Below are 21,803 nucleotides of genomic sequence, written 5' to 3' on the forward strand. Positions count from 1 at the left end.
GCTTAGTTTATGATGAATCTTTGAGACTTGAGTCTGATTTATAGTCTATCAAAAACTTTTTATTTTGGTTAACCTTCTTAAAAGCCGGCCTGATAGGTTTTTTAAAACCTTCTTCAATATAAATATTTCATATCTTATGGCGTAATAGGAAAGTTAAAGAAAAAAGAATATAAAAGGACACATGACTCACACCTAAATCGTAATTAAATAAAAAAAAATATAAAAGGACACATGACTCACACCTAAATCGTAATTAAAGAAAAAGGAATATAAAAGTCATAGCTTTAACAAAAAAAAAATTAATTGTATTCAAAAAATAATATTATATATTGATACCCAAAAAATAATATATATATATATATATATATATATATATATATATATATATATATATATATATAGATAACGGCCTATCATATTTATAAGGTTTTTTAATCAGCTTAAACATGTTCTATTCTATTTAATTTAATAGACTTTTAAAAGAGTCTGAACCTAACTTCATCTAGGTCATGTAGTCCGACTTGACTTATTCCCACCCCTATAAAAAAAAAATAGTGATTTATGTATTTAAAGATATAAGTTATTTGAAGAATGTACAATCAGCACCTTTATTATTATCGGCTAAAAATTGTGAAATATATATATGTTGATTGTTCTTATTTCTCAAGTCTCAACCAAAAGAAAGAGTCATTAAAATGGAAATGAATCCCACCAAAATATTAAATTATTATAAATAAATGGTATTGTTCTTCCTCTGCACCTTGACCAACGCAACTCGATCCCTAGCCTCTTCACGTTGTTCTTTTAAGCTTGTTTTAACGGCTCGAAGTTCCCGGCCAGCTTGTTTTCAGCTTCTTTGACGGCTCCAACTTCGCGACTCGAACGCGACGAGGTCGTGAAGAAGGATATTGTTCGATCACTTTTGCCGAAATCAGGTTAGTGAGGGTTGTACTTAGTTAGGTTAACCTTCTTTTAAGCTTTTATTAGGAGCTTCGAACAACCCCAGTCACGTTCGTGCTTATTGTATACGCTCATTTGACATTAATATGAAGTTCACACTTTTAACAATTGCGTAGTTCACACTTTCGAACAATTGCCGTCAAAATTATAAATAAATGGTAAAACTTTAAGAATGGCGTTGAAAATAACCAAGTGTGAGGGAACTTCTTTTACGGCTGATGTTTCGTAATGTTGGTTGCAGGGAATTTCTTCCTTTTCTGAACAACAGGTACTGGGTTGCAAACGGGTCAGTGCCGATTTCTTCATTTTCTATGGTTCATGCGTGTTCCTATGTTTTTTTATACTAAAATATAGTTATAGTTAGCTTATTATAGTGTTCAAAATAAAATGTAATACTGTTTCGTTATGAGTTATCTGATGAAGAATATTAATATATTACTATATATGCGGGCACAACCACGAAAGGCCATTCATTCATTGGATAAGCTTTTGGATAAGTGGGAATTCCACAACTTTGTAGTAGAAAAGAAATAATTTTGTTGACTACAACCCCTTTGGCAAATTGCTGAACATGGATATAGTTCTCATGAACACTGTGGGACTAGGGACAAGGGCATGGGTGTGTTTCACTCCTTTGTGCTCTATGTACGGCTTGCTGAAGGGAAACTTTGAGGAAATCAGAATTGCTTTTCATGGGTTGGTTGAATTCAGGGTTGGTTAAGTAGTACTGACATGGTTGAGGGTAATGGGTTTGGGTAGTGGGTACACCATGTAATAATTACATAGGGCTCCATAGGGCTAACTGACCTGGTGTAACTTCACAAGCTAACTCCATAGGGCTCTCTGAATCAAGTAGAAAGTCTTCCAATGTTGCAAGGGACTTTAACTGCAGTCCAAGAGATTCGATGGTTTTTTGGCATTCAGCAAATTTACAATTGTAGCCAATGCTAGTTCCTTCTCCTGCATTGAAAGATGCTAAGCTCTTTATATGAAAATACTTATGTGTAATATTGTTAATGCAAAATATTTAGAGTTGGACAACACCCATCACTTGTATTTACCTACTTAGTAATCAAATGCAATTCCAACAAATCTTTTGTAATTTGAGACTAGCATCACGAGTTAGTATTTGAACTAAAACTTAGCTTTAAGCCTTTAAGCATCATGCACTTGACAATATTCACATTGAAAACGATAGAGTTGATGGTGCCAGTCTGTTTAAACAAATATATAATATACATTAAAGAAGGCTTAAATTGTGGAGTTCCCATTGTGTGTTACCAAACTGACCTGCTTTAACTCACTATTAACACCTTCTCCATGAAAAATCTCAGTGTCTTTTTGGAGTTGAGCTTCATTCTTTATTCTCAAGAGCTCATCCTCCAACTTTCCACACTTGGCCAAATTCTCAGCGGACAAAGCTCGTTCTTTCTCAATCTCTTCCTCTAATGAACAAATTTTCAAAACCAATTCTTCTGCTTCAGTGTGAGCAACTCTGAGTTTTGACTCATCTATCTCTTTCTTTTCATGAGTTGCTTTTAGTTTCTCGTATGGTTCTTCGTTTGATTTGTTTGCAAGAGCCAACTTAGTTTGGAGCTCTACTACCTCCAACTCCACTTCCTTTATCCTACTCAGTGATGCTTGAAGCTGCTTTTCGCACTCGGTTAGATCCATCTCTAGCTCAAGTTTCTCTGCCTCCATTTTCTCTAGTTTCTTCTCCAGTGCAGCATTCTTTTGAGCAATAGCTTCCACTTCAGCATTCTTTGTTCCACAGCCACCATTGAGTTGGTCAGGTGCAGTACGTTCCACAGGAAAACGCTTACACTTTCAGTATCTGGCAGTGCAACAAGCCTTTCCATCTCAAGGAAATCATCCATCAGATTCATCTCGGTTGAAAAGACCATACTATTTTTTCCAGCGGTGTTTTCATTGTTAAATTGATCAAGTTTCTTGATTAAAGCCGATGGCCATGAATCATGGTGGTTTGGCTCACCTTCACTCACATCCCAACCTCCTAATTTTTGCATATCACTTTCAACTACCAATTGCCTCTCTCCAATATCTGACATGCTGTCAGTAAAAGACTCTACATAAACTGAAGAGGCAGCTACAGACCTGTGATCATTAGCAGATAATGTTTTGCGAGCCATAGCTTTCAGTCTACGGCACTCAGCTTTTAGCTTAGCCACCTTCTTTATACTCTCCAAATGTTGCCTGCTTGCTGCTTCAGCAGCCTGAGTACTCAAATCCCTTCTATGGTCCTGAACTTTAATTCCTCGAGTTGAGACTGTAGCTTTATTTTAAGACTTGAATTGTCTTTCTCCTTATCCCCAAGCCTCTGCTGAAGATCCAAATGAACTGATGAAGCAGCATCAACAACTTTCCACTCATGATCGGGTCTTTTGGATTCCAAGCCATAAGAGTTATTTGTTAGAGCCTCATGAATCTTTTACTCTTGTTCTTCTTTAGCTTGTTGAAGATCCCTCATACACTCCTTGAGTGCATCATTAAGATGACTAAATTGGTCTTCAAGAACTGAGTTTTCCTGTTTTGCATTGTCGAGTTGTTGTTTAAGAATCAATAATTCATTTTCAGCCTTCTCCCAGCCTAATCAAAGCCACATAATTAAAGATCTTCAGTTCATTAGTTAATGTAAGTCTTTTAACCCGAAAAAAGAAAACAAAACAATACAAATGCCTTTTAAAGAATTTGGATTAAACTTCCTAAAAATCCGCCTAGAGCAAAAGTTTATGATATAGTCATGGCTACCCTAGGCAGGAGAAATGAATCATGGACAAGCAGATGAAGCACATTTTAGTATAACCCCTAGAGCATGTTTGGATAATTTTAGATATTCGTTTTTCATAAACCATAGCAAGATCAACACTTGAACAAACACAACTATCAGACCAAAAAAACACTCAATTGCAATTGCTCAATGCCTCAACAGATTTCTCATTTAGATAAACTTGTTTGTCAAATCAAGGTGAAGTTATTGAGATGCAAGATGGCCAAACAACAGATACCCGAGACAGCTTCTTCCGCAACTTTAGCATGCTGCTTTGCCAAATCTTCTTTGGCACTAGAGTTTAAAAGAGCAGCAGTAATCTTTCTGTCAGAGTCTTCACATCATTAACTTCATCATTTGGTGCAGCCTCACACGTGCCTTCTGGAGACGGAGTAGTTTGGGTGGGATATACCTTTAAATCATGGTAAAAAAACATCATTCATCAAATTCCCCCCAATTTACATTAATTTGAACAATCAGAGATCTCAAACTAAAAGGAGGACCGAATCAATGGTCTGCAAGCTTTAGGAACTTATATTCAAGTAAAATAGCAGACCAAATAATAAACAATGTCTTCAACCTTCCTAGAAACTTCAAATCATCTCAAGCAATAGACTAGTAAAACAACAACAGTCCTCTCCCACTAGGAAGCAAGCAGCATTCTAGTCTATTGTATTCTTGACTCAACAGGTTTTCTCTTCTTATTTTCCCTCCCTATCACTTATAGTTATAGCTTGGAATGGATAAGGCCGCATTCTTGGTTCAGAATTTCTCAATTTTGTAGTGTTAAAGCCATGTCATTTTAACTTATCTATCTTCTTTACCAACTTCAATAAAGATTACAATAGTCACTTCAAAAATAGCTACTACCTTAAAAACTCACCCAAACCACAAATACACAGAGCTATCTAAGTTCTAGGGTATTCTCTCCCCCACTCCCCCTTGTTCAGTAATGCAAAATGATGGAAACAAATATAATTAAACCATGATAGGATGCAAAACTGAAGTTAACAATGTATGCAACTAAAAAGACGGCACCTGATCATCGGAAAATCTTTCAGAATGAGACGACATTGAGCCAGAACTCTCAATTTCACCCAGATTTTTCTTAGACGACATCCTGCGCCATAGCCAACTCCTCCTGTCCATGTCCATCCACAATTTAGGCAAAGCAACACCTCCTTACTTCTTCACACAACAGCATGAGCACTACTACTGCCCAACACCCCTTAGTCTAAATAGAACTGGATCTGGGGCTAACTGTGGAATGAATAAGAGGAAGAAGGGAGGGGTGGCAAATTGTTCTTTAAGCAAAACCCAGAAATAAAAATGAAGAATTTGAGAGCCAGGTGTTTAATCTTAAGAAGTAACTTGCAAAGAAAAACAGATGAGTAGTTACAGAGAGCTTTGCTTACAATTCACTTTCCACCACCATCTACCTTGATTTTAACATTTACACATAGAAAAAGGATCACCGGTAAAAGATAGAAAATATGGGAAACAGAAAAAGAAAAAAGTACTATTTTTAAAAGCATATCCTATGGCTATCTATTATGCTATTCCTTTACACACACAACTCAAGAGTCTGAGGGTTAGGCACCTACCATGACTCCCCAATTTCTCGCCACGGCAAGGGTCTATCGTCTATGTCTATCTACTGTGTCAATGCAATTCAATTCAATTCAAGTGCTGAATCTAAAGACTGAAGAAGACAGGAATTAACAGAATATATATATATATATAGAGAGAGAGAGAGAGAGGGGAATGTCAGAGAAAGTTTAGGGATATCAAGGTAGATATTATTCAATGAGTTAGTTTTTTGTGATGTGGGAAGAGAAAGAGATATTGGAAAAAAGTGACAGAGAAGTTGAAGATGGGTCATGTTGTGACAGACAGAAAAACAGGATAAGAGCGTTTCTGTGAAGTGTGAACGGGGTCTGAAAAGGTCCACTGCTAGTGCTATAGTTTTATTTAAACTTAAAAAAGTATATAATCGCTTTAAAATATCTCCACCTAATCTCTAGATCATATGTGAAGTTAAGGTAAGGTAACTTTGTCGGGGTTCTAATCAAACAAACACTGCCTTGTTTCCCGCTTATTGCTCCTGTGATTCACTACAGCCGTTAAATTTTTTTATTCTTTTTCCTTTGTTTTTGTCTTGTTCTTCGTGTTATTATTTCTGCTCACTTTTGTTGCTGCGCTGCTTGATCCTGCCTCTGTCCTTTATTGCAATGCAAATTGCAGGTAGTACTTTGCTTGTAGCTACTGTGCCCTGTCTTGCTTCCTGTTGTATCGGCTCCCATTCGCACGCAGTACCATGGGTACAACTAATTCAATGGAAAAAAACTTGGATGAAGTTATGTTGCTCCAGAATAATGGGAATAATATTTCAAATTTAAAGACTTTAATATATTTTTATTTTTAAGTTTAATCACTAATTTACTTCTTATAGTTTCACTGTTCGTATCGTTTTAAAATATAAATAATAGAGACTAAAAAATCACTTTCAAACTATAAGGACTAAAAGAAAATTAAAATATAAACTATAGATACTAAAAATATCACTTTAAAACTATAGGAACTAAAAAAATATGAATCATGAAACTATAAGGATTAAATGGATAATTTAATCTTATTTTTAATAAATATTTAATTTTTCTTTTATTTCCTAATACATTTTTGTTTTATGGTAAGTTAAATTCATAATAAAATAATTTTTTTGTCTTTTGATATATTTTTGTGTGAATGGTTCCTCATAATCATCACAAATAGGACATAAATTTGAAGGGCTTAAACCAAAAAGCATTGTCCTAAAATTAGTGAGAATGCATTCTTGGCTGATCTTTCAAAGAAAGCCCTTTGCATATTCAGGATCCTTCCACTTCCTCATCTCCATGAAGAGAGCATGATTCTTGTGAGTTGCTACACCATTCACCTCATACACATATTTCATAAAGCACACTCCATCACTAGACTTCCTCTCCATGCTATACTATCTGCTCGGTCAGTATTGTAACTAACTTCCATATCTGTTACCATCTTCACAACATTAGGGGAAAGATAATCCTTAATTGTATGAATTTGCCAACAACCATTCACATCAATATACTCAGCCACAGATTTTTGAAGCTCATAATGGGGAGTGTTACTAGCAGCTACATCCACCAATCTGCCACAGCTTGGAATCCAAGCATCGTTCCAAAATTTTATCAAGGTGATGGTAACTTCGAATGATATTCTGACAGAATGTGTCCCAAATAGAACAAATACCCCGCCAAAAGTTTTTTATTTGTGTTTGCTTATTGAGCATTGGCAGAATACTAGAGCCACAACGATACTTGCTCCTGATAAAAGGAGCCCAAACAGGAGAATCTCCAATTGGCTCTCATCATATCTCATTTTCCTCAAGCCTAGCCCTCCCTGCTCCTTGTGAGTGCTGATCTTGTCTCATGACACTAGATGCATCTTTTGTCCATTGAGCTATGACCCCAAATGAAATTCCTGTAGACTTTATCAACATCATCACGAGTGGATTTGGGTAGGAGTGTAGTTTGCATGACATACCTTGGCAACATCATCTCGGAGTCACTCTTCCTGCAAAAATAGAGATTTAGCTTTCCAAGCACTGATTTACTTTATCAATTATAAATTGAAAAGTATTTCGGGAGGGTCTCTTATGAAAGATTGGGACTCCAATATACTTATCCTAGTCCTCAGTCCATGGTATCTCCTTCTCATCACTAACTTGTTGCTCAAGTGTCTTCCAACATAATTGGAGATTTATTGTCTGCCCCGAACTCCTGCAAAACAAATCTAAAATATTCTTAACCAAATAGACCTGGTCAAGAGTAGCCTTCGCAAAAAGAATAACATCATCCGCAAAAGCTAAGAGAACAATATCCTATTTGTGTGAACAGATAAATTAGATTTGTAATTTTAAATTTTAGAGAAAATAAATATCAGTTAAAAGTAATATTAACATTTGTAATCGATTTAACTACTGTAAGAAGTTATTAAAGAAGGAATTCTTTTTAGCTTGCACTTGTAGTGATACGACTTTCAAAATATGATATATAAAAATATATTAAAAAAATACTCACACGGTCCCAAATAAAGTATTAGATTTACGAAAAAATTGTACCAAAATATCATTTCACGTTTTAACGTAATGGTTCTTTTTCACCGATATCCCTGATAAATCTTACTTTAGTTTTTAAATTTAATATTAAGACAAATGATAACCAATACTCTTAGGTCATTAATTAAGAAATTAAAAAAAGAAATCTTTTTATTGAAATATAAAATTATATTATTAATGATTTTTTTATTTTCTCTTCTAATTTTAATAATAAATATTTTTAATTTTTAATTTTTAATTTTTATAATAAATATATCTATATATAAATCTATTTGCCATGTCCTGATCTGGTTTGTAGTTTTGACACGATTATTTCGAACCTAATATATTGCTGTCTTTTAAATGTAGGTTGTGAAGGTTCATTAAAATACTGGGTATGTAGACAACACACCAACACAGAGACTGCTCCAGGTCATTGGTAAGCATAAGCTCCTGTTCATCTATATTTTCTTTGAAACATGTAATTAATTAAATTACTTTGCAAGATTTGTAGATACTTCTGCTAAATTATTATATGGATGATAAATTTTGGAACTGATTAGATGTTTAATATCAAGAAATAGTATGACTTTTAATTGCAATGTTAGCCACTTGATCATAGAAGCTATGATACCATGCCAAGCACCAACTTGGCTACAGATTTTAGTTGTTAGGTGCATTCACATACTTGGTTTTGTATATCTAACAAATGCTAATGTCATCCATGTCATATCAGCACAATCTTCTCTCTTCAACCCTAGTTGTACTAAATTCTCTTGCATCAAGTGCATTGCCTTATCCAAACCTCCAACATACAAGCTTTCAAACAAATTATTCGGGTATCAACTCCGTCATCTAAATCTGTTTTATACACTGGGACTTGATTTCATTCACAAAACTATGCAGTCTCATCGTCTAAAGCAGCAACTAGATAATTGGTTATGCCAACTCTGTTGATATTGGTGAACCAGACCTCCAGCATCTCCTTCACATTGGTGTTTGCATGACACACTAAAACCTCTTGTTTAACTAGAACTTTCTCTAATATCTTTTCCAATCTTGGATTCACAGATTGATGAGGAACAACAGTAGTGTTGGCTCTTAATCCCTTTACAGTAGCAAAAGGTCTAGATTTAGGCTGTTTTCCTAATGTAAGGAACTGCTTTTGAGCCTGTTCTTTCCCTTGATTTGACTCTGTTCTAAGAGAATTTTCCCAAAACTTACTAGATTCAGAAGCCAAATAAACAATCACCATTACTCCAAACATACTTTATTCTAAGTAAAATGTACACTTGAAACCAAAATTGTAGTCATTCTCAAAGAAAAACAAAATTGTACAACCCTAGACAATAAGTAATCCATAATCACTCTCCACGATTTAAGTCAACAGAAAAGTGGCATAGCTCACTGGTTGCTAACCGCAAAAGAAAATACAAAACACTTGGATTACATTGGAGGCCTCCCAGAACCGAGCAGCAGACCAATTAGATTAGTCACCTAGCCAAAAAAAAAAATCTCCTTAGACAATAAGACAATCACTATTTGCAGTTTCCCATTATTTCAAAAGCAAAAACCATATTGAAGTCAAAACATTGTAATCCACAAGTACTAAAACCCCAGTAAGATTTCATCCTAAAACTTCTGTCTGAGAAACTATCTTAAAGCATAATAGAGTTTGATGAGAAAAAAAGGATACCTAATATACAACTCAAAACAGTGCCAGTGATAGATCCAAAAGTAAACTTAAGTAACATCTTACATGCCAATATTTTGAAGCACAGTGGTCAATGCAACTATTTTCACCCATATTTAGCTCAGACTCCTTATACCTGAGATGAAAAAGTGGTAAACAGATATTATCATAACATTCACATTGAGCCATCCTCAAAATAATGCAACAGCTGATAACTCTTGAGAATTAAGAAACTAATCTCCAAATTGTCAAATTGACTGGACTGGATGACATTTGAAGGGCATCAAACATGACACTTTCTCAAGCAGATTATGCAATCAGAAGAGTTTCCCTACCTATTGTCAACACACTTATTGAAACAGGTCTGGGTCATCCTGAATGGTAAAAACAACAAAAGGTTAGCCAAATGAATTATTATGCAAACAAAAATTCTCATAAAACAAATACAGTCAGATTCTACATTGTACTTGCTTACAACAGCAGGGAAACCTACTTGTTGAATAATTCGACCCTATATTCCATCTCCTTTTCAGCCATTCCAAATATCTGCTAAGAAAGTTTTCTGAATATTCAGAACTAAAATATACGATTGAAGTTTGACAAGAGGTTTTCGTGCAACTTAATAGTATCAGGTTAGTAAACAACAATGTGAGTGTGTGTAATATTAAATTCTTTAAATGAATTTGTATATACTATTCGATATTTCTATATATTATAGTCTTCATTTGTTATCTTAATTATTTAAATTATATAGTCACACTGAAAAATACAATTGTCAATTGTTTCTCTGCTTGATTGCCACCTTCCATAAAATTCATCTCATCTGCACAATCTCGGCACTGATAAGCTTTTGAATCTTGTTCATCACCATTGGATTCTTCGCATGTTCCTCTGCAGCTCTGGGATTTTCCTGGAAATCAATCAATACCTGCATACATGCCCAACTCTCGTTAGCACAGCCAGTTCCTCTATTACATTGACACAACACATAGTAACTTTCAATCAACAAGGGAGCATACTTGTCTCATAACAGGGTCTTGCAGAATGCTTTGTATCTCTGGGTCTTGCATTGCCTTGGCCTGCAAAAACATAAAATTAAATATTTGCACATATGAATTGCCCATTTCAGGTGATTTAGTCAATAGAGTTCATTAGGTTATCAGAACACAAGTCACACCTGTCTCTCCTTTAACTCCTCAGGTGTAAAATCTCCATGGATAGCCTTATTAATTTGTTCTAAACATCTTAAATGTATGATACTATGGTGATTACGCACTTGCATTGTCATGGTGCATATGGAAAGTGGCAATATTAACTCCCAAAAATAGCAGGAATGTAGCACGATACCATACCTTCTTATGCCATCAAGCAAGTCCTCATTGTTAGGATCATGTTTCAAACCCTCCCTGTATGTTTCCAAAGCTTTGTCATATTCTTTCATGATCAGGATTTGCATTAACTATTGAACACAAGGATTATCACTGCTATTCAATGGGTATTATTACCTTAGCATCTTTTGGGTTCCTTTTTATAGCTTTTGTATAATGCTTGTTGTTGCTCTAGTTCTTTCTTAGCCTTTTCAGCTTCGTTCAGTTTCTTCAAGGTGTCTGTGTTGCGGTTCTCTGTAAGTGCTTTTTGGAAATTCTCAATGGCAGGTTAAAATTTGGGTAATGCATTTAGCCATTTTGGCCAATGCAGTCCCTTTCCTTGTCAAAGCTCTTGCTATCATCTTGTAATCCGATCTTAGTATTTTTCCCCTTTCAACAGCCCTTTCACAATCCTTTATGCAGTCGTCAAACTGGTACAAAATAACAAGAAAAACCTCATCAATCAGATTGTGCATGAAATATTAACAAAAAACAAAAGATTGAACATGAAAGCAAAATGCATGACACCCTCCTCCTCCCCCACCCAAAAAAAGAAGAATGATTCACTAAGGGCCTGTTTGATTCATCTGTCACTTTTCTGCTTTAAACTGTTTTCTAAAACAATTCCACACAACTTGCTACTCAGATATCAAATTTTCATCCTTATTTCCTTTTTGAAAATTGTTTCCACAACAAGTGTTTTAAAAAGCAAAAAACATAACCGGCTGAGGGAAGCTTTCTTATCTTCTTTTTTCATTTGTTCAGCCTCTCCTTCTACCCCACACTCTACTTCATGCCTCTCACCACCCTCCACCAACTGTCCGAACAACCATGTTTAGTTGCTTGCATGTTGAAAACGAAAAACACTTTTTGAAAATAAAATTCAAACACATTTCCCTAGGGTTTTTTTTTATACAATTCCTCATGTAATACACCAAAATACATAGAAAATGAAATAAAACCTTGTTTAAATGCACAGTCATGCCACGACCAGACTTGATCAAATTCCTTATCCAACAAATAAGCTTCAACGATAATACAGCAGCAAAGTAATCATGGCACGTGCAAAGAGATAGATACATAGACTAAAGTCTAACCTACATATATTAATCCAATAATCCTTCCCTTAGTTCACCACCTAATCAATTCTCCAATCCAAACATACCCGTTACCAGCGTAGAGATTAAAACAGTCCAAAACAATCCGGGAAATTTGAACCCTTTTGGGTTCATTAACAATGAAATTCTGATGTTGAGGTGGCTCCGGCTCTTCTTTCTTTTGAGATTGCTTCGGCACATCAACCTAAATCAAAGCAGAGGGGAAGTATAGTCTCTCACACAATGAATCAAGTACAAGAGAGAATAATAAAAGACTGGAAGCCAAAAGAGCTGTGTCCCAATACCTGATCTGATGCTGCAGAACATGAGACAAGAGGAAGATTCTCTATCAAGGTAGTGTTGTCAACCTCCTTTTTGGTTTTGTCAATAGATACTCTCCGTTTAATCCCAACCCTACAAAAAATGTAGGTTCAATATCAAGAAAACAAAATGTGAGACCAAATAAAAGGCATTGCTTTAGCAACAATTCCATTCCAGACACAATAATATAATTCTTAGAGATATAGAAAGGATTTCTATATGTGCTCAACTTAGCACTCACCAAGAAAGAGTATATATTAAACCACTTTTTTCACAAAAGTTATTCGTTAATGGACATTATTCATGAGACAATCTAGTTTCAAAATCGTAAAAAGAAAATCCAGATCATGAATGGATGGATAATAATAATAATAATAATATACAAAGCGCAAAGCAACACAAAGTAATATATGTATATAACATTATTCTATGCTTTTCAGTGTCCATAATTCCTTGTGAACAAGCCAACAGAATTTGAAAATTAACAATACCAACTAGTCAAAATTCATACCCAATCCAAATCAAACACACAATTTAGACACCTAAGGGTGTGCATGTTCCAAGGATTGACAAGTTATTCCTCCTAAATTAAACTTGAGAAAATGACATATATATATATATATATATATATATATATATATATATATATATATATATATATATATATATATATATATATATTGACATCAGGCATCTTTAGCCGTTACACTGCTTAATAACTTTATGTAGAAGACAGAATTAATCAATCCAACCGTTGAATCATGATATTATCTTTCTAATCTGTATATAAAATTTCACATTATTTGGATAGCCATTGATATGTTATCCTACTTTATAAAATCTTCCAATGCAACATTTGGATTGCTTGATTTCATATTCTACAAAACATTAATAAGCAGAGTATATGCAGAAGTTTGACAACTGGTTTCAATCCCCAGAATACACTCTTCTTTGGTGAGGAGTGAGAAGTTTTAACTTTTAAGCGTGACTAAACCCATTACTCCATTAGTCTTGTAGTCGGCCCAAAAGACCGGAGCTTGTGGCATACCTGGGGTCTCATGGAGCCAAAGTTCCTAATTACAGTGGTTAAAAAAATGTAATGATAAAGCAATATATACGTATGTGCGTGCACAAACAAAATTGAGTAAGCAAAATACTAACATTTTGTTATGAAAAAATTATTAAAATCGAATGGGGCGCATAACATAATTTGAAGTCAAGTAAGTGAGTGAGGGAGTAAAGTAGAAATGAAAAGAAAAGAAGACAGTGAAAACCTTGATCGTTGGAGTCCACAAATTCTTTGACTATCTTCAAATACTTGTCCATGAGAACCTTCGAGGGTTCACCAACGGAGGAGAAGTTTATGAGATTGGGTTCATCGGTGTTCGCCATAGCATTACCAACAACCTTAATCCAAACGAAGAAGACACGACAACAGAGTAGGGTTTTTGTTTTCAACCGTGGGAAAGAAAAATACAGTTCACCGTGAGAAACTCAATTCCAACCGTTGATGTTTCATTTAGTTTTAATTAATGGTTACGATTTCTGTATTTTCTTTCTTTTTTTTTTCTTCACTAAATAGCTAAATTCATCCATTAAATTGTGACGCGTATATAAATTTGTCCAATAAAAAATTAAATTTATTCCATGATTTTTGCAAGAAGCAGTACAAATTAGTGTTGAAATTAATGATAGATTCCTGAATTTTATAATTTAATATTAAATTAATTTTTAAAATATATTTTATCATCAAATTTAATTTATAAATATGTAAAATGTTATATATTGATTCTTAAATTTTATAATTTAATTTTAAATTAATTTTAAAAAATATAATTTATGATCAAATAAATTTTTTAAATATTATATTTTTCACGTAAATTAAATTTATTTATTTTTATCTTAGAATTAATTTCTCACCAATAGGGACGTTGGGAACCAATTTGACTATTTCTCCATTTTTTTTTTCATTTTCTTTTTCAACTTGTTTCTCCCTTTGTCCTTTACACAATGTCCCCTTCTCTCTCACCGTCGCTCTACACAGTACACAGTGCACACTACAAACCTTTCAACCGAAAAACCAGAACACGGGAGCACTACAACCTTACAAAGTCTCGTGTCAAACACAATTTCTTAAAACAAAACTCAGATACTTTTTGATTGTTCAGTTTTCTGCAAATCTCTCTCTCAGGTGAGCATTCTCTCTCTCATATTCAGCAGCTAATACCACCGAAATTTATGGTGGCAATTTTAGAATCATATTGATGCGGCATTTACAATCTATAATCAAAGTTCACATTTTGAACTTGAGTCAGAATATGGTTTATTCTTTAGTTGAATAAAAATGTAGTCAAGTTTGGTTAGTTGATGCTCTTTCTGGTCTCTACTTATGCTGATAATAGTGATAGAGAAGTTCTAATTATGGGTTGGCTTATCATTCTAATTAAAGAATTACTACCTTAGTTGCTTCTTCTCCTTTGCCAATAGGGATGTCCTCAATGAGATGGAGTATTGATACTAGAGGGAAACTTATGCATGTCATTTATGTTTACACTTTTTATTTTACCGAATACTTTTATGTCATCTTCTTTTACTTTTGCAAGAACTCTGATATGCTCATGATCTTTGTTTACTGAATATGCTGTCATTTAACTGTGGGAAATTTTATAAGTATGATGGTTATCTTAGATGGGGTGGGCATTAGGGTGTTTGTAGTTCCTATTAATTTAAGGTCGTTGGATTTTCCACTGATTTTAGGAAGTTAGCAATTTGAGTGATTGTATTTGTGTTTTTGTTTGTTATTTGTTTTATTCCCATGCTTTAGAATTTAGATTGATGATTATGGTTTCTGTGTAGTGTCTCTCTGGTCATTGCTGAATGGACACTAGAAAACTACTACCCCTTTTGAGAGCTTGTATGAATTCCAAGTCACTGAAGCAAGGCAAGCTCATTCATCAGAAAGTTGTAACTTTGGGCTTGCAAAATGATATTTTCTTGTGCAAGACCTTGATTAACCAGTATCTTTCTTGCCATTTGTATGATCATGCAAAGTGTGTTTTTGATAACATGGAAAACCCATGTGAGATATCCTTGTGGAATGGCTTGATGGCAGGTTACACTAAGAATTACATGTATGTGGAAGCCCTAGAGCTTTTTGAGAAGTTGTTACACTACCCTTACCTAAAACCTGATAGTTATACTTACCCTAGTGTTTTTAAGGCTTGTGGGGGGCTGCATAGATATGTTTTGGGAAAAATGATTCATACATGTTTGATAAAAACTGGTTTAATGATGGACATTGTTGTTGGAAGCTCTCTTGTCGGTATGTATGGAAAATGCAATGCATTTGAGAAAGCCATATGGCTGTTCAATGAAATGCCTGAGAAGGATGTGGCATGCTGGAATACAGTGATTTCTTGTTATTATCAAAGTGGAAACTTCAAAGATGCCCTAGAATATTTTGGCCTAATGAGAAGATTTGGATTTGAGCCTAATTCGGTTACAATCACAACTGCTATTTCATCTTGTGCTAGACTTTTGGATTTGAACAGGGGAATGGAAATCCATGAGGAATTGATCAATAGTGGTTTTCTGCTGGACAGTTTCATTAGCTCTGCTCTTGTTGACATGTATGGAAAATGTGGTCATCTAGAAATGGCCATAGAGATTTTTGAGCAGATGCCTAAAAAGACTGTTGTTGCTTGGAATTCCATGATTAGTGGATATGGTTTGAAAGGTGACATCATATCATGCATTCAACTTTTTAAGAGGATGTACAATGAAGGAGTCAAGCCAACATTGACTACCTTAAGTAGTTTAATAATGGTTTGTTCACGATCAGCCCGACTACTAGAGGGGAAGTTTGTGCATGGATATACAATACGAAACAGAATACAGCCTGATGTTTTCGTTAATAGTTCACTCATGGATCTATACTTTAAATGTGGAAAGGTAGAGTTAGCCGAAAAGATCTTTAAATTAATACCAAAGTCCAAGGTAGTTTCTTGGAATGTTATGATTTCTGGATATGTGGCTGAAGGGAAACTTTTTGAAGCCCTTGGCCTCTTTAGTGAAATGAGAAAATCGTATGTTGAATCTGATGCTATTACTTTTACCAGTGTTTTGACAGCTTGTTCTCAACTAGCAGCACTAGAAAAAGGTAAAGAGATTCACAATCTGATTATTGAGAAAAAATTGGACAACAATGAAGTGGTTATGGGAGCTCTACTTGATATGTATGCAAAGTGTGGTGCTGTAGATGAAGCATTCAGTGTTTTTAAATGTTTGCCCAAAAGGGATCTGGTGTCCTGGACTTCCATGATTACTGCTTATGGGTCTCATGGTCATGCCTATGGAGCTTTGGAGCTTTTTGCTGAAATGCTGCAGTCCAACGTGAAACCTGATAGGGTTGCTTTTCTTGCTATACTATCTGCTTGTGGCCATGCTGGGTTGGTTGACGAAGGATGCTATTACTTCAATCAAATGATCAATGTTTATGGCATTATACCTAGAGTTGAACATTATTCATGCTTGATTGATCTTCTTGGACGTGCTGGAAGATTGCATGAAGCATATGAGATTCTGCAACAAAACCCTGAAATCAGGGATGATGTTGAGTTGTTAAGCACATTATTTTCTGCATGTCGTCTGCACAGAAATATTGATTTGGGAGCTGAAATTGCAAGAACGCTTATTGATAAGGATCCTGATGATTCATCAACCTATATTCTCTTGTCAAATATGTATGCTTCTGCACATAAGTGGGATGAAGTACGTGTGGTGAGATCAAAGATGAAAGAGCTTGGATTAAAGAAGAATCCAGGGTGTAGTTGGATTGAGATTAATCAGAAGATCCTCCCGTTCTTTGTAGAAGACAATTCACACTTGCATCTAGAACTTGTTTTTAAATGCCTTTCATATCTCTCTGATCACATGGAAGATGAGTCTAAATCATTTACATATCATCTTGATGTTGAAACATTGAGATTATATTAGTTTTCAAATTTGCAAAGGATGATATGAAATGCCTTTCATATCTCTCTGTCTTTGTGACTGTACAGTGTGAACAAACTTGAATGAATAGTGTACATTTTCTTCCATGTATTATACATGGTAGGTCCATTGAGTTAGTAATCCTAGATGAAGTGTGCAATCAAGCAAAGGAAAGTCAGAGTTCTTTTTGTGTTGATATGTTCTATTTTTTGGTCCGTTTTGGATTTTAGTAAAAAATAAATAAATAAAGACCAGTTACTCACACCAAGGATCTTAGTCTTCGGATCCTCACCATGTCCAGCTCACAAGCTTATCCTCCTTTGCAAATTTGAAAACTAATATAATCTCAAGGTTGACAACACTACCTTGATAGAGAATCTTCCTCTTGTCTCATGTTCTGCAGCATCAGATCAGGTATTGGGACACAGCTCTTTTGGCTTCCAGTTTTATTATTCTCTCTTGTACTTGATTCATTGTGTGAGAGACTATACTTCCCCTCTGCTTTGATTTAGGTTGATGTGCCGAAGCAATCTCAAAGAAAGAAGAGCCAGAGCCACCTCAACATCAGAATTTCATTGTTAATGAACCCAAAAGGGTTCAAATTTCCCGGATATTGAAAAAAAATTTAGCATCAGAAGATGAAGGTTTGACTCATTTACATTGCCCATGATTTGTTTGTTTACAATTATTGGGGGTATTGTTTATTTTATGCAGCTATATGATGTGGGCCTCTTTTGTTTTTTCGAAGAAAAACAGTTTTTCTGGTTCATTGGTCGTTGGTCCTTTTGTTAATATTTCCCGTTAATTTGGCATTTTGTATGAATTGGTTATGTAACCATTTTGGCTAGTTGAGAAATTTTGAATTCTTTTGGCTAGTCTGTGAAAGCTAATCTACACTGAAAATCTTTGATGGATGATTTGGTGCTTATATAAATTTGTGGCTTGTAAATGTGTCCATTCATGATCTGAATTTTTACTGCAGTGTACAATTTTGATGAATTGTCTACTAGAGATCGTGCTCTAGTGGAGAAGTTATCCCAAAAAATGGGGCTTAGTTGTACATTTTCCGGGTGAGTTCTAACTGCAGCACACATTAAATTTCCATTTTAAATCTGTAAGAATTATAGTCCCATGCCTGGATGGGAACTGTTGCTATTGTATTTGTTTTCTTTCTGTTGTACATAATGTTTTCTTGTTCTGAACCTGCATTTTGTATAGGCGTGGGATTAGAAAGAAATCATTTGTTCACAAAACCAAAAAGGAGGTTGACACCACTAGGATGTTGGGTAGTCTTCCTCATGTCACATTTCCTGAAGAGTCAAATCAGGTATTGGGAGATTTCTGTTTTGGCTTAAGGTCTTTGAGTATTCTTGTATAGACCTGTTTCACACTATGTTCACTTCATTTTATTTGTGTTGGCATGCCAGTGAAAATGCAGAATAAAAAGGAGATGGAGCATCCCCAGCATCAAAACCCATTGTTGATGAATCAACAAGGATAGAGATTTCCCAGACATAAGAAATTTTTTTAGCATCAAAGGATGAAGGTTTCACTGACTAAGAATACCCATGGAGTATTTTATGTTGTTTATCTGTTTCACATGGAAATGTGATATGGGCTACATTTTCTTTTTTAAAAAATAGTATGATTTGTTGGTCTTTTCCTGAACCGTCCTGGTGAATTGGGCATACATTTTGGCTTTTTGTTAAATTTGAATATTTCATAAGGGCTAATAGACATTGGAAATCTTCAAAGGATGATTATATAGCTGATATCAGTTTGTTTGGCATATGCAGATTGTATTTGCTATACACATTCACAGAATATTAATTTTGTTTGCGGTGTACAATTTTGAAGCTAACTGAAGAATGTGTTGCAGTGCATCAATTATCCCAGAAAATGGGGTTTAGAATCGAAAATTCGGGGTAATTTCTAACTGCCAAGTATATTAGCTAATATAAAATTGCATATGCAATTTTCCTTTTCATTGTGTAAGAATTAATTTACAGTTTTACTAATGTGTTTTTATTGAGTTTTACATATTGTTTTCTTGATAATGAACCTTTTTTTTGTGTAGGAGTGGTATTAAACAGAAAGTATCTGTTCACAAAATTGAAAAGAAAATTCACACCACTACCAAGTTGGAGAATCTTCCTTGTTTCACATTTTCTAAAGAGTCAAATCAGGTGTTAGGAGGTTTATTAATGCGTTATCTATCTGGTGATGAAGTACTTTGGGGAGAGATGATTGGAGCATATAGTGACCCTACCAACAGAACAAAACAAAAGGCTTGCTTGAATAGTCATTCTGTAAATTCGAAGTTGTCACCACAGAAAACTTTTGATTGCTCTTTAGTTGTATATGATGAGAATGAGATTACTATCAACGACTGCAGCATGTGGATAAGGAACTGTACTGTTGTTGGACTACTTCCATTATTCTTGCTTTCCAAAGAGATCGCTGTTGCTCTAGCAAAGGATTGTACAGAGGGACACAAGACTATGTCTTCTGATAATGTAGTTAGAGTAATCATATAGATCAGTGGCTTTATTTTGAGTCAACAGCACTTGATGCTTCTGAGATGAACTACTTGAGAGAGCGATTATCATATCAGCAGCAATTTTATAGAAAAGTATGCCAATATTTCTTTGTTTTTACTTTCAGATTAGATCTTGTAACCATGTTATTCCTTTTCTTTCAATCTGCTTGATATATTTGTTTGTTTTCAGGTGACACATTCAACCGATGTTCTTCCTCATATTCTACTGTCTGCTGTGGATGCCTTAGCTTGCATTCTGTCCCGTCATGGCTTTCTGGCATACCACAGACCTCAGATTGTGCTAACACACTGACTACTATAAATGCTACAAATCCAAAAGAATTCCAAACACAGCTTATAAATCAAGATGCACACCAGATCAATCCTTCTGAAGTTAAGGCATCTGAACCTGAGGCCATCGAAAATCCAAGTAACTAAACTATTCAAAGCTTGCTCAACCCCAACAATGCATACAGATAAGACTCCTGATTCCTGAAGGATTTTGTACTGGGCACGGTAGCTACAAGCAAAGTACTACCCGCAATTTGCATTGCAATAAAGGACAGAGGCAGGATCAAGCAGCGCAGCAACAAAAGTGAGCAGAAATAATAACACGAAGAACAAGACAAAAGCAAAGGAAAAAGAATTACAATTTTTAACGGCTGTAGTGTTTTTTAAGTTTAAATAAAACTATAGCACTAGCAGTGGACCTTTTGAGACCCCGTTCACACTTCACAGAAACGCTCTTATCCTGTTTTTCTGTCTGTCACAACATGACCCCTCTTCAACTTCTCTGTTACTTTTTTCCAATATCTCTTTCTCTTCCCACATCACAAACAACTAACTCATTGAATAATATCTACCTTGATATCCCTAAACTTTCTCTGACATTCCTCTCTCTCTCTCTCTCTCTCTCTCTCTCTCTCTATATATATATATATATATATATATATATATATATATATCTTTTCTTTCATTCTGTTAATTCCTGTCTTCTTCACTCTTTGGATTCAGCACTTGAATTGAATTGAATTGCATTGACACAGTAGATAGACATAGACGATAGACCCTTGTCGTGTAGTGAAATTGGGGAGTCATGGTAGGTGCCTAACCCTCAGACTCTTGAGTTGTGTGTGTAAAGGAATAGCATAATAGATAGCCATAGGATATGCTTTAAAAAATAGTACTTTTTTCTTTTTCTGTTTCCCATATTTTCTATCTTTTACTAGTGATCTTTTTTCTATGTGTAAATGTTAAAATCGAGGTAGATGGTGGTGGAAAGTGAATTGTAAGCAAAGCTCTCTGTAACTACTTGTCTGTTTTTCTTTGCAAGTTACTTCTTAAGATTAAACACCTGGCTCTCAAATTCTTCATTTTTATTTCTGGGTTTTGCTTAAAGAACAATTTCCCACCCCTCCCTTCTTCCTCTTATTCATTCCACAGATAGCCCCAGATCCTGTTCTATTTAGACTAAAGGGTGTTGGGCAGTAGTAGTGTTCATGTTGTTGTGTGAAGTGACTGTTGTGTATTTGTGGTTTGGGTGAGTTTTTAAGGTAGTAGCTATTTTTGAAGTGACTGTTGTAATCTTTATTGAAGTTGGTAAAGAAGATAGATAAGTTAAAATAACATGGAAATATTTTTCACTATTTGTAATTATTTTTTTAATAACATGAAAATATTAATTATAAAGTAGCCAATAGTTATAATAATTTTTTCACTAACTCTGTATTGTAATGAAAAACTTTTATATTTTACTTTTGGATCAATTAAATTTATTTGTAAGCAAATAATTTTTCATTAACATTTTTTATTAATTTTTGTAATAAATATGTTCATAATATTTTTTAAAATATTATAATTTTTAAAATAATTGCATTTAAATTTCACTTTCCAACATAATGTGTTGGGGTTAGCTGGAATAGCCACGAA

General features: G+C 34.6%; 1 protein-coding gene and 2 pseudogenes across 8 annotated transcripts; 1 reads left to right on the plus strand and 2 right to left on the minus strand.

Annotated features, from left to right (window-relative positions):
* The first annotated feature begins 654 nt into the window (after window positions 1-654).
* LOC100819187 (pentatricopeptide repeat-containing protein At5g27110) lies at window positions 655-21,171 on the plus strand. Of its 7 annotated transcripts, none has more exons than XM_014767888.3 (12): window positions 655-935; window positions 1,202-1,246; window positions 5,993-6,104; window positions 8,235-8,304; window positions 15,200-17,749; window positions 17,848-17,979; window positions 18,318-18,405; window positions 18,554-18,662; window positions 18,763-18,881; window positions 19,132-19,260; window positions 19,413-19,967; window positions 20,065-21,171. In XM_014767888.3, exon 5 carries the CDS (start codon window positions 15,221-15,223, stop codon window positions 17,336-17,338), a length of 2,118 nt encoding a protein of 705 aa, XP_014623374.1. In that variant the 5' UTR covers window positions 655-935; window positions 1,202-1,246; window positions 5,993-6,104; window positions 8,235-8,304; window positions 15,200-15,220; the 3' UTR covers window positions 17,339-17,749; window positions 17,848-17,979; window positions 18,318-18,405; window positions 18,554-18,662; window positions 18,763-18,881; window positions 19,132-19,260; window positions 19,413-19,967; window positions 20,065-21,171. The 7 variants fall into 7 exon arrangements, with proteins under 7 accessions (XP_014623374.1, XP_014623373.1, XP_014623375.1 ...); XM_014767887.3 differs by having other exon boundaries at window positions 5,993-6,069; XM_014767889.3 differs by having other exon boundaries at window positions 1,202-1,228; window positions 5,993-6,069.
* Window positions 1,455-5,985, minus strand: LOC100817586 (filament-like plant protein 3; annotated as a pseudogene).
* Window positions 10,379-11,368, minus strand: LOC100818653 (hsp70-Hsp90 organizing protein 1-like; annotated as a pseudogene). Its single transcript, NR_164007.1, has 4 exons — window positions 11,064-11,368; window positions 10,911-10,964; window positions 10,578-10,637; window positions 10,379-10,486 (listed from the first exon to the last, which is right to left on the minus strand). The product of NR_164007.1 is annotated as a hsp70-Hsp90 organizing protein 1-like (transcript).
* Window positions 21,172-21,803: the final 632 nt, after the last annotated feature.

The sequence above is a fragment of the Glycine max genome, chromosome 15 (genome assembly GCF_000004515.6).
Source record: "Glycine max cultivar Williams 82 chromosome 15, Glycine_max_v4.0, whole genome shotgun sequence".
Taxonomy (NCBI): Eukaryota; Viridiplantae; Streptophyta; class Magnoliopsida; order Fabales; family Fabaceae; genus Glycine; species Glycine max.